General features: G+C 37.4%; 1 protein-coding gene across 1 annotated transcript in view; it reads right to left on the bottom strand.

Annotated features, from left to right (window-relative positions):
* EFL1 (elongation factor like GTPase 1) overlaps positions 1-12,889 on the bottom strand; it is a 222,222-nt gene that overhangs the window by 193,678 nt on the left and 15,655 nt on the right. Inside the window, exons 5-7 of the mRNA XM_043980170.1 lie at positions 5,492-5,625; positions 3,207-3,344; positions 2,179-2,393 (exon numbers count right to left, since the gene is read on the bottom strand). Of these exons, the coding sequence (XP_043836105.1) occupies positions 2,179-2,393; positions 3,207-3,344; positions 5,492-5,625 (487 nt within the window). The remainder of the gene's footprint in view (positions 1-2,178; positions 2,394-3,206; positions 3,345-5,491; positions 5,626-12,889) is intronic.

The raw sequence follows: 12,889 nt of genomic DNA, 5'->3' as shown, positions 1-12,889 counted from the left end.
TATACACTGGATTATTAATTTCACATGATAGGTGTTCAAAATTATTTTTATTAAAACAAATTTATAAAATTGTGAAAAAAAATCAAAATATTTCTAGACCACATGCCTCAAAACAGCTGTGTATTACAGAACCCTTCTTTTCCAGTGTATTCTTTGCAATTTAATTCTACTGCTATTTAACTGAAGAAAACACAGTTACTCAAAATGCATTATAACTTGGCTTATACCAAGTTGTAAGATGCATTACACAATCAAATATAAAGTATTTTTGGATAATCATTCATTTTGGTTTCTCCACATCGTCCTCCCTTATATTAACATGGAAAATCAAAAGCTTGATTATCCAAATGAAATTAAGAAAGAATTCAAGGAATCAAAGCTATCTATTCCTATATGAAAAAATGCTCTAAATCACTATTGATTAGAGAGATGCAAAATAAAACAATTGAGGTACCACCTGACACCTATCAGGTTGGCTAGTCTGACAAAAAAGGAAAATAATAAATGTTGGAGAAGCTGTGGAAAAATTGGAACGCTAATGCATTGTTGGTGGAGCTGTGAACTGATCCAACCATTCTGGAGAGCAATTTGGAATTATGCCCAAAGGGCCATAAAGCTGTGCATACCCTTTGACCCAGAAATACCACTTTTGGGTCTTTTTCCCAAAGAGATCATAAAAAAGGGAAAAGGACCCACATGTACAAAAATATTTATAGCTGTTCTTTTTGTGGTGGCAAGGAACTGGAAATTGAGGGGTTGCCCATCAAGTAGGGAATGGCTGAACAAGTTGTGGTATATGAATGTAATAGAATTGTATTGTGCTGTAAAAAACGATGATGCAATGGTACAGAAGAGTTCCAGGGAACTCATAATAGAAGAGGAACTCCAAATCAAAGAAAAAAAAAAAAGAACTGTGGAGTAAAGATGCTGAATGAACATACTATTTCTTTTGTTTTTGGTGCTGATGTTTTTTCTATTTTGAAGACTTTCATCATTGCTCTGATTCTTCTCTTATAACATGACTAATACAGAAATAGGATTAATGCTATTATGTGTGTGTGTGTGTGTGTGTATATATATATAAAATCAGATTACCTGCTGTCTAGGGGAGGGGGGAGGGAGGGGAAGGAGAGAGAAAAATCTGAAATTGGAAAGCCTATATAAACAAAAGTTGAGAACTATCTTTACATGTAACGGGAAAAGAATAAAATACTTTATTAATTTAAACAACAACAACAACAACAACAAAAAAAATGAGCAGGAGGAGTTCAGAGAAACCTGGAAGGACTTGCATGAAACTGATGATGAGTGAGATGAGCAGAACCAGAAGAACATTATACACAATATCATCAACATTATTTGTTGGTCAACTGTGATAGACTAGATTCTTCTCACCATTATAACGGTACAAGAAAGTTCCAAAGGATTCATGATGGAAAGGGCTCTCCAAATCCAGGAAAAAAAAAAAAAGAACTATGGAATATGGATGCTGATTGAACCATACTATTTCTTTTGGTTTTGGTGCTGCTGTTTTTCTTTTTTGAGGTTTTTCCTTATTGCTCTGATTCTTCTCTCATAACATGACTAATGCAGAAATATGTTTAATGTTTATATATATATATATATATATATATATATATATATAAAACCTTTATCAGATTACCTGCTGTCGGGGCGGGGGGTGGGAGAAAAATTTGAAATTGGAAATCTTATATAAACAAATGTTGAAAACTATCACTACATGTAACTAGAAAATAATAAAATACTTTTATTTTTTTAAAAAAGAAAGAATTCAAGAAGAATTAACTATGGTCTATCTCAGAAAGATTGAAAAAGGATTAACTGATAGTGTAATAATATCAATGATAACATAATAATAACAATCTTTATAGGCATATAGTGCCTTACATATATCACCTCATATCTTATAATTTAGTACTATATGTATTAGCATTTTCATTTTATAGATTAAGAAACTGAGCCCCAGAGATGTAAAATGGCTTGCCCATAGCTACACACTTACTGTTCAGAGCCAGTATTCTAGCCCACATCTTTCCTCATTTTTCCCACTACACCATTTTCCTTCCAGTGCGGCAGAAAATATAGTAACAACAGTAATGTTGAAAAGTCTTTATTTTTCTTATGACTATAACTTCTACTGGATTCAAACAGACTTACCCAAAGCCCCATCCATCTATTGCACTTGTAAATATCACATTTCCCTGATCTGGTGAGAAGTAAAGGTGAGAATCATCTGTGTGCTCCAAGCCTGCACTCCAGTCATAAACTTGCTCTCCTGGTACAGAATCTGAACTCGGTTGGGATTCGGTTTCTCTTTTGGCCCATTCTTCTAAGACTTTAGAAGTAAAAAGAGCCCCAGTGAGTGCATTAATCTAGGGAAGACAGGTAAAATACAAAAATGTCATCCAGATGGTAAGACATGGCCACTGTGGGATATCCACTGTGGTACATAGTCCCTAACTCCAGGTAGCTAGCTTTTAAAGTAACAAAAGGATGATGCCAATTCATATTTAATTCATGAAGAAAATGTATGACTACCACACCTTAACAAAGATATTCTTGACATTACTTAGAATAAGCTATTATCAATTCTGAACTGTAATACCAAATCAGTTATTCTGAAAGGTCATCTTTGTGATTTTAATACAAATAAACACTGTCAAACCCTCTAACAAATTTTCATTTTTATTTCCAAACACATTCAAATAGCAGCTCATATTGATAAACTTGACAGCACAAAATAATTGCTTCACTATAATCATATTATTTTTTAAATGATGACCTAGGACCTACAGAGAGTAGAGGAGGATTTTTTTATGATTTTTTTTTAGATAAGGTTTGTTTTTTATCCTTTTGACTTTTGCATAGCAAACTTTAAGGTTTTTAATGAATGAATAAGTATCTATTTAATCACTTCCTATATAGAAAGCACTGCACTAAGTGATAGTGATACAAAAATGTCTTAAAATGGATTCTAACAGACTTAGGGTCAATCTTCCCACCACTCTGTTGTGTTCCCCCAGACTATGCATTCCTCCATTACTGGGAGGCATAAGCCTCTCAGAAGTGGTTTTCTACAACCTATTCAAAACTCTGATCTTTTCAGAGGAAAACAGGGACCGTCCCTCTTAAACTTCCCTGTGACCTCCCCAGTTTGATAACAAAAGTATAATTTTATACAGTACCTGTTCTAAGATATTCTTCAGGTGAGAATATGCTTCCTGAGGTGTGAATTTAAGTTCCACTATCAAACGATCTATTTTATTGATTACTAGAACTGGGTGGATGTTTTCTAGCCAGGCTTGTCGAAGAACTGCTTGCGTCTAAGAGAAACACACATGCAAACACAGCTTATGGTTTGACAGAATTAAGCCACATTAAGAAAACCTTTAATGCAAAATAGCCAAATCATTTTGTCCTATCTGATCAAAATCCCTTTCACATAAGTTAGCAAATTACAGTGCTTAGTGGGTATACACAGGATTATGGAGGTATTTATTAAGCACTTGCTGGAAAGGTTAGAAAAATGGGACTGGGTTGACCAGGAAAATTTTCCTGAAATGGGTATTGAGCTAAAGTTATAAGAAGTGACAAATCTGGAGAGAGAGACTTGGGGACATGTTCCCTTGGCTATAACAGCAACTCATAGTGATAAAATGCTTTACAATTTACAAAATGCTTTTGGATGAACCTCTTTTTTTAATCCTGACAACCACCTGCAAAGTAGACAATACGTTATCTTATTATTATTCTCAGTTTTTAAGTGACATGGTCACAATAAGTGGCAGAATCAGGTTTTGAACTGAAATCCAATTCTAAGACTAGTGTCCTAATGCAAAACAACAATCAAAGCATTGGTCTCAAAGTTGGGTGAGAAAGGACTAAGTGTACAAAGTGAAAGAAGACAAGTTCTATTGACAGATGTCATAGACTAAAAGAGAACAAGAGAACTGGGAAGACAAACAAGGTAAAATTAATTGGAAGAAACCACTGAAGGAATTATAGTGAATAGAAAAGCTCCAGGAAAACTATGAAAAGAAAAGTGAAATGGATGAAGCAGCAAGAACAGAAAAATAGCTCAAATTGCCATATAATGGTTGCACTATCACTTTGAACTCAGTGCTGAAAATCAAACTCCCATTTGTGTGCCTGGGCCCACTATTCTTCCAGATTCAAAATTGTGCACACGCTTCTCTCCCTAGCATTCTACCTCATTTATCATACTGAGTCATCCTTTTCAGGTCTGTTCCATCCATCGTCACTTCCTTTTCATGTTCACAGTCACTATCCTAGTAGAGAACCTTATCTTTTCAGTAGGGCTGGGGCCTCCTAACTGCCTCCCCTCCTTCTCCAGACTCTGCTCTAGCGATAAGAAGAGGGTTAGCTACACAGGAGGTATTCCACAAATGTACTGTTTTCAATGGGGGGAAAAAACAAAAGCAATTTTGAGCTCTTTTGGTCATTTCACATTTATAAATCAATATACCCATAGAAGGAGGATAATCTTCTGTTAAAAAGAAAGAAAACAACTCGCTTGATCTGATGCCCAAGTAGTTTGTTTGCCTCAGATCTCCAAAGTAGGAGGCTCAGCAGCAAGGCTGCCATGTTGGCATTTACTTCAGGATGTGCCACCCCATCAATAGCAGCCAGGCAGCAAGCATAGCCCAAAGAAAATATCCTGCTCCTATCATCCATGCACCCCTAATTTCACATTCTCTTGGAAGGCTGCTTGGTTCAGAAGCTGCTTTTGAAAAGCACCAAGGGTGGAAAATGAATTTTTTGACTACTTTTTCCTTGACTTTACATTTTTGTTATGAGAGGCAGTATGGAAGAATGGGAAGAATGCCAATAAGGGGTTCAGGAGACCTGAGTCTTAATCCCACCTCCACTAATGACTGTCTACCAGGGTAAGCTAGGAAGCCAAGTTGCCTCTCTAAAGTCATCTGAAAAATGATGGAGTTGGTAGAAATTAGTCCAGAACCTAATTTAAACTATCTGAGACTCAGTTTCCTCATTCCTCATCTATAAACTAAGTAAGTTGGGCTAGATGATGTTTAAAATCCTTTCAGTTCTAACATCAGAGTTTGGGCATATCTTCTATATGAGTAAATATTATATAAAATACACTTGATCCAGAACACCACACTAATCCTTAGGCAAGAGTCTAAAGCATCCTGAAGCAGTTGTCGGCTTGGTGTCAGAGAGTTCAATCCAAACCCTGGCCAGCTGATACTTATTAGCTCTGTGACCATAGACAAATTAATTTACCTTTCTGGGCTTCAGTTTCTTCATCTGTAAAAATTGGGGTTGCAAAACTTGTAGCACTTTGTGAGGTTGTTCTTAAGAAAGCACTTTGTAACCTGTACGGTGCTACATAAATGTGAGTTAGTTCCTATTCTAATTTTTCTGAAGGTTCATTATTTCCCTCTGCCATCTCCGGTAAGTGCCATAGTTTCTCACTGTACATCACCTGTGGGCAGACTCCTTCCACAGCATCCACCACAATGATGCAGCCATCACAAATTCGGACGGCAGTTGATACTTCTGAGGAGAAATCCACATGTCCCGGGGAATCTATTAGATTAATGAGGTACTCCTGATCACCTGAAATCAAGTTTTAAAAATATATGTATTTTAAAGACGTGCAGAGTAGAGGATTTCAACAGGTGTCCTTAGTTACAAAAGGAAAGAAATTCCACACTGATAAAGCAGTTTCACAAAAAAGTCCTGCATCAGCAGAACCTAAGGATCTATCCTATCCCATCCCAAGTTCCATTACTATCACCCCCTGTCCCAAATTGAGGACTTCTAATTCTTGGTATAAAGTTAGTTGTAAATGGGGTGGTCTCTTCCCATATGTCTAGCACTCCATCTGGGGCAAGTCCTTGCCTGACATTCTGACAATTTAACTTAAAAAGATAACAAGGGGCAGCTAGGCGGAGCAATGGATAAAACACCAGCCCTGGATTCAGGAGGACCTGAGTTCAAATCTGGCCCCAGATACTTGACGTTTACTAGCTATGTGACCCTGGGCAAGTCACTTAACCCTCACTGTCCAGGGGGGAGGATAACAAAGTTCAGGTCCCTCACTACTTCAATGGCCATGATAAACTGGGAAGGAAAGGGAATGATAGGTTGAAATTGTATTCCACCAAGATCCTGATAGAAAACACGCTAAAACAAAAAAAGTTGAAGACTAAAAACTTGAGGAAATCTAAATAGCAAATACAAGGGAGTACCAAAATCGTAGAGCAGTCTTAAGCTTTTAATAGCTTCCAGGGCCCAACAGCTTGAGATAAGAATCATTCATACTTTTAAATCTTTTACGAACAAGTTTCATATTGCCAATTCTCACATTTGTCCTTTGGATATAATTAAACATGAGGGCTCTAATTTCATAGCAAAAGGAAAAGTGGTGACTATAAATCTGTGAAAAAAACAACTCTGAAACTAAATATGCAGGTTCCCATTACTCTCACCTCCTATGCCAGAGCCAGCACTACTTCCAAGTAATAGCTTTTTATGAGATAAGGCCATAGATTCACAGAATTACAGTTTTAAAATGAGATGAGACCTGTTCTTTCAAATGAGGAAAGTGAGGCTTAGATAGTAGTGACATGCCCAATATCATAGAGCAAGTTAGTGATAAAAACTAGAAAAGTTCCAATTTCTTTATTCCCAATTGAGGGTTCTTCAATATCACCCTGCCTTCTCAATTCAATTTCACAGGCATCTCCTTTCAAAAGGAAAAACCAGAGGATTTTATTGAAGGATCAAAGATGTGACTTATTTTCACATATGGCTTGTTAAATTGATCCCCTAACTTTACACTCAAGCCTCATGTGTATCTATAATCAATCACAAGGAGATGTTTTGGGTTTGTTCATTAAGTCATCTCTGATAAAATTATTTGCTATCTAATTTATTTTATTTTAGCCAAATTCATAAATCTTAAAGAGACAAATTTACCTTTTAAAAAACTCTTTACACATTAGTTATTCAGAAATAAAAAAACTACAATCCAGGCTGCTTTACAGAACTTAAAATTCCAGAAGCTACTTTGTACTATTACATATAATGATGAGCATGGTGAATATAGTTACATTTTAATTTACTTCATGTCATATCAATTTTTCCTGATTCTTTTGTTACATTTATATAATACATATTATTTTTAAAAGATTTAATCTTATGTAGCCATCTTTTCTCTTATTAACAAATTTTCATCACCCAAAATTCTGAGAAATCCCTTCCATAGTTGAGGTATAAAGGTATTTTATTCAGTAATGAATAAAACAGTAGCTCTTTTTCATACAACTTCCCACACTTTATTAGGCCAGCCTTTGACTGTGGCCAGTTCTTCTGATTCCAATGTTTGGCTACCAAGAACAAAATAATACATTCCTTTTTCAAAGTTGGAAATACATCTCTACTTAAGATATATAATAGCATTTTAATTGAGTCCCAAGATAATGCCATTCCAGTGACAAACTAAATACAATGTTCCAAACAATGATCTTGGGGAAAAAGCTCCACAAATGTAACTCTTTCCATACCTTCAACAATTTGCAGAAAAAGAGGGATTTCTATAAGCTATTCCTGCTAGTGTTCCACAGCAATTGCTTAACAACTAAAGGTTAACCCTTTAATGTTCAAAAAAGAACCACATAGTAGGTCAGAGGCTCTGTGTACAACTAAATGTTTTAACTACTTCATGGCCAGGATTTCTTTCCCATTTTGTGATATATCTCTCAAATTCTAATATCATTTGTCTAGAAACACTTGGGTAACATACACATGAACCCTATTACCAGTTTCAAAAATTTGACCCCAAAAATAAAATCCTAGTATCGAATCAGGATAAAGATGAAGAAAAATGAGGCAAAATTTTCAGAGAATTTCTCAAAATCATTAATACTGCACTAGTAAAGATAATGGGAACTCATTACATAGAGATGGCAGACTTAAAGAGAAGCAACACATAATCCTATCTATAAATACCAGTGAACATGTATGAGCAGTCTGTAAACTTCTTTAAAAGAGTTATGTAACTCTGATCAGCTGTTAGATGAAACTACAAAATAATAACTAATCCCACAAAGCACATGAAAACCAACATCACTACTTTATGTTCACGGTGCACAGATGGGATAGTATAGATGCTTAAGGGGATGAAGTAACCACCCAGTGTGAGAATTAGAGCGCTACCAACCTGTTGAGAAAGATACTGCAGGGAAGCTCCAACAGGAAAAGAACGCATGTGACTTAGCGTCCAGAAGTGACCTTTCTGGGGTTTTGAAGGTCAGATCAGCATCAGGAAGTTGTGTCTGCCACCTGTTAGTCATGTCAATGAGTGCTACCAACCAATTAGCTTGGAGCTGTGTGTGAGGACAGTCCTGTTTCCTGTTCTGTTTCACAGGAGGCTTCTGGGAGAAGCCTCAGAGGAGCGAGGTCTTTCGGTTCCAAACTGCGGCTTGGCGGGGGTAGGAGGCTGGCTCTTAGAGATAGCTAGATGAAGGCTGTTTTCTCTCTCTCTCTCCACTAACCCCTAATATACTTTAATAAATACTTAATGCCCAAAGATTGGTGCTACATGTTTTCTAATTTAAGGCGACCACTCATTAGACTTTAGACATCACAGCTAGAATTTTAGACCTTCCATCAGTCCAACTCTCACTTTACAGATAAAGGAACTAGTTTCAGAATGTTACATGAACTCAACAAATATTTATCAGGCACTCTCCTACATGAAAGGCATTGTGTTAGGTGCTTTGGAGTATATAAAAATAAATAAAACCTAACTCTTGCCCTTGGAGAACTTACAATTATATAGAACAAATAAAGACACATACACAAATGCCTTCAATACAAAGCAGAATATGATAAATATCATGAGAGGAGCATACAAAGTACTCTTGGGAGGTTCTGAAGGAAGAAGAGATCACATTTATATTGGGAGACATGAGAGAATACAAATGGAAAATGAAGCATCTGGGCTTAGAGGGCTGATGGGCAAGACTTAACAGGCAGACAACCAGAGAAGAGGGAATTCTAGCAAGAAGAAACAGTCTGGTGGAGGTAGAGTAATGACGTAAGGACCCAGCAGGAGCAGTGGTCCATCCAAGTCGGACTGAGCAGTAAGGTTGGGCTCACATAAGGGAGTACTAGGATATAATAGAAGGAGAGTTTAGGAGTCAAATTGCAGAGGAGGTTTATGCTGAGATGTCTGAATTTTATTCTGTAAGCAACAGGAACCACAGAAGGACACGAAAAATACCACAGCAGTAAAATCTATAAAACCTGACTACAACTTGGCCCTGAGAGTAAGGTAGACTTAGAAGAATCTAGGTGATAGCCCAAATCCAAGCTTGTAGAACTGAAAGTTGGGAACAAGGAGAGCTGAAAGTTGTCTGCAGTGAATGTTGGTTAGTTTAGGGTTTGGGGGAAGGGAAGTGAGGAGGCACAATGTTAATTTTGGTTTAGACATTCTGAATTGGAGGAGGAGATGTGTAGCCAACTGTTGAAAATATAAGACTGGAGTTTGGGGGAGAGGTCAGGAAAAGACCTAAAGAGTTTAAAAGTCACCCACATAAAGGAAAATATTGAAAGTTAAATGACTTGGGGGCAGCTAGGTGGCACAGTGGATAAAGCACAGGCCCTGGATTCAGGAGGACCTGAGTTCAAATCTGGCATCAGATACTTAACACTTACTAACTGTGTGACCCTGGGCAAGTCACTTAACCCCAATTGCCTCACCAAAAAAAAAAAAATTAAATGACTTGCTCTCACAACTAGCGAGTCTTAGATTAGAATTCCTTATCCAATGTTCATTCAATTTTATCCCTCATCAAATAACAGAAAAGTAAATAACTTTATAGTTAATGTTTATTTGTGCCTAGGGGCAGCCATGTGGTATAATGGATAGAGTGCTGGACCTGTAGTCAGAAGGACCACAGTAAAAATCCAACCTCCACTTACTATGTTTTTACCCCAGGCCAGTAAGTAACTTAACCTCTCTCAGCATCAGTTTCCTCGACTGTAAAATGGGGATAATTTAACCCCTACCTCACAGGGTCATTGTAAGGATTAAATGAGATAACATTTGCAAAATGCTTAGCACAGTGCCTGGCACACAGGAAGTAAGCCTTCAATAAATGCTGCCTCCTTCCCTTCCTCCTTTCTGTCCCCTAATTAAAAACAAAACCAAAGCCATAAAAATAAATAAACTATTTGTTGGTAACCAGAAAGTCCATCTTCTCTTCTACAGGAGACTCAATTTTAAACCATGCTAGGTAAGTGTGTTAGGGTTTTAGACTTGAGCACTGATTGAATTAACTCCTGCTACAGAATTCAGAAACAAATCTCTGCCCTCTTCTGTTTAAACAACTTCTCTATTACGAAGGAACAAGGGAATCACAAGCATTAAGTCCATTTTAACATTCTAGGCAACAGGAAAAACAGCTAAGGCAAGAAGGGGAAACCACTGGATCCAAAGGCAATACCTTCCAGATGAAATTCTCTATTACTATTAGAAAGTTGTTAAGAGAAAAGAATCTCACACTTTCCCCCAGGAGTCCTCTGGTCTTTCAGTAAGCGATGGAGAATCGTTTAAGGCGCCTGTCCATTTGTCACACTCACCAGCCAAAAGATCTCCTTTGTGACCAGTAAAATGAGGTGAAGGGTCCCCATTTCAAATGCAGTGAAATCACTAAAAAAGTTATCCCCACCACTATTCATTAAACACAGACACAGATCCAACAAGAAGGGCTTTCTTAAAATAAAGAGAAGCAAACAAGTCAGTTCTCCTCAATGCTCTTGACTTTCTGACTGGGAAAAGTTCACTGTTTCTAGACTATTCTAGACCCTCCCCTCTGCCATGCAGCTGCACTCTAACCTGTCTTGGACTCTGGCCTGCTGCTCCAACTCACTCTTGAGGCCTGGGGCTTCTCCTTGGTGATTGATTGGTAAGAGCTCACCATATGTAGCATGTCTCAGAAGTCCCACTGTACTACACTGAGTTCCTGACCATAATGTCTTATCCTTATTTCTTTCTACCTCTAGGCAAAATAATCAAACCAATAGGACTATTCCTGGAAAGGTCTGTTAATCAATTACCCAAACCATATTTTCCAGACCAAATCACTCTCCCTGGACATCACGTTTTTTTATAATGCAGGTTCCCTGAGGGAGGGAACAGTCTTGCTTTTTTATATTTGTAACCCCAGCCATCAGCACAGTACCTAGCACATAGCAAGCATCTTAACGGCTTTTTCATTCATTTGGCCATGTCTACTAAGAATAGGAAGTCCCATCTCTTACTTCTGCCTTCATTTTTAAGACATAAGAAATCAGTTACCTCCTTACTTTTGAAAAGTGGAAATAAACAATGCATATCCATAGTTTTGTTCAACATTTTTTTATCCTGAAGTTTCCTTATCAAAAGATATGAATCATCTTGGGTATACCATAACAATCTTGGAGAAAACCTCTCAAACAAATGGAAACAAGAACTTCTGTTAAAATAAGGAAGGTAGATGAGCAGGACAGTACACAACAACTATTGTCCAGGGAGTTTGTAACAGTAAGGAAATTATGCCCTTCCTCCCCAGTCTGGCTTTTAGAATTACCAAGCTGTAAACCCAAGAGCCCAGTCATAAAGACAGGAGCAAAGGGCTCCCAATAAAACTCTTGATTATTATAAAGAAGAACCAATATGGAAAATGTGGTTCAGCGGGTCATCTTCTCCATATGCTGAGTATGAGAAGGTTCAAAGGAGAGAAGAGCACAGGCCTGACAACTATATATGAGTCCTCCATAGTCTTCTCTACTCTTTGAGACAAGGGAACACAAAATCTTTAGAAAAAAGAAGTAATTTGCTTTTTTTTAAAAAAAGGCGCTAAAGTAAAGCACAAAATACTGCAAATGAAAACTTCTTGGAGAATATGCATCTATGCATCATGCTGCATACTTTGGCAGGCTAAGATGAGATGAAATAGAAAAATGCATCTGATTTAGATGCTGATGTGAGAATAAAACATTTTAAAATGTTGACACCTTTTAAGCTAACATGTTACCTTTACTGAGAAATCGAACGTCTGGACACCTGACACAAGCCGGCACAAGCCACATACCTGGAGCAGGTCCTAATTGGCACTATGCAGTGGAAATGGTTCCTGGATTACAAGTCTCAAGGCTTGACTCAAAAATTTACAGTCAGAAGTAAAGACAGTAAAAACAAAGTAAAAACAAAAACACCAACAAATATGGTAGAAAAAAATCTGAGTCAAAGACTCAGAGTCAAATCCTAGCCCTGCCAACTGACTGGCCAACTGTTTCCTTTTTTGTAAATTGAAGGTAATTCTATTCCTTAGCTTATAAAGAGACAGCAGGGTAAAATGGATGGAGTGATAGACCAGAGTCAGAAAAACATAGGTTCAAAACCTGCAGAACTCATGATTTAGGAGACAGAGCAAGTAACCCACACTACCCGAGTTGATGACTCTAAGATCTATGTACTAAATTATACTGAAGACAGAAAGTAATTCCCACATGGGTGAAATCACAGATCCTTTACATGCTGACCTACTTCAGTGTTATCATGGGGGTCCAATGAGGACCATGTCTGTAAAGCCCTCTGTAATCTATACAGCACTGTACAAACATGAGGATGGTTAGAAAGTTGCTACACTATTGTTCTTGGCCTTCCTGGCTTTAATCCTCCTCTCTCCAACCCTGGCACATACTGAATGGCACCACTACCAGATTTACCTTCCTAAAACATCATTTCCCTCTTGTCACTCCCTAGCATCTTGTTCACCTGTCAGATGAAACCCAAACTCCCAATTCGAGGACATTAGGTAAAATGTTT

Source organism: Dromiciops gliroides, chromosome 2 (assembly GCF_019393635.1).
Source record: "Dromiciops gliroides isolate mDroGli1 chromosome 2, mDroGli1.pri, whole genome shotgun sequence".
In the NCBI taxonomy this organism is placed as follows: Eukaryota; Metazoa; Chordata; class Mammalia; order Microbiotheria; family Microbiotheriidae; genus Dromiciops; species Dromiciops gliroides.
This window is presented reverse-complemented; position numbering and strand designations above follow the sequence as displayed.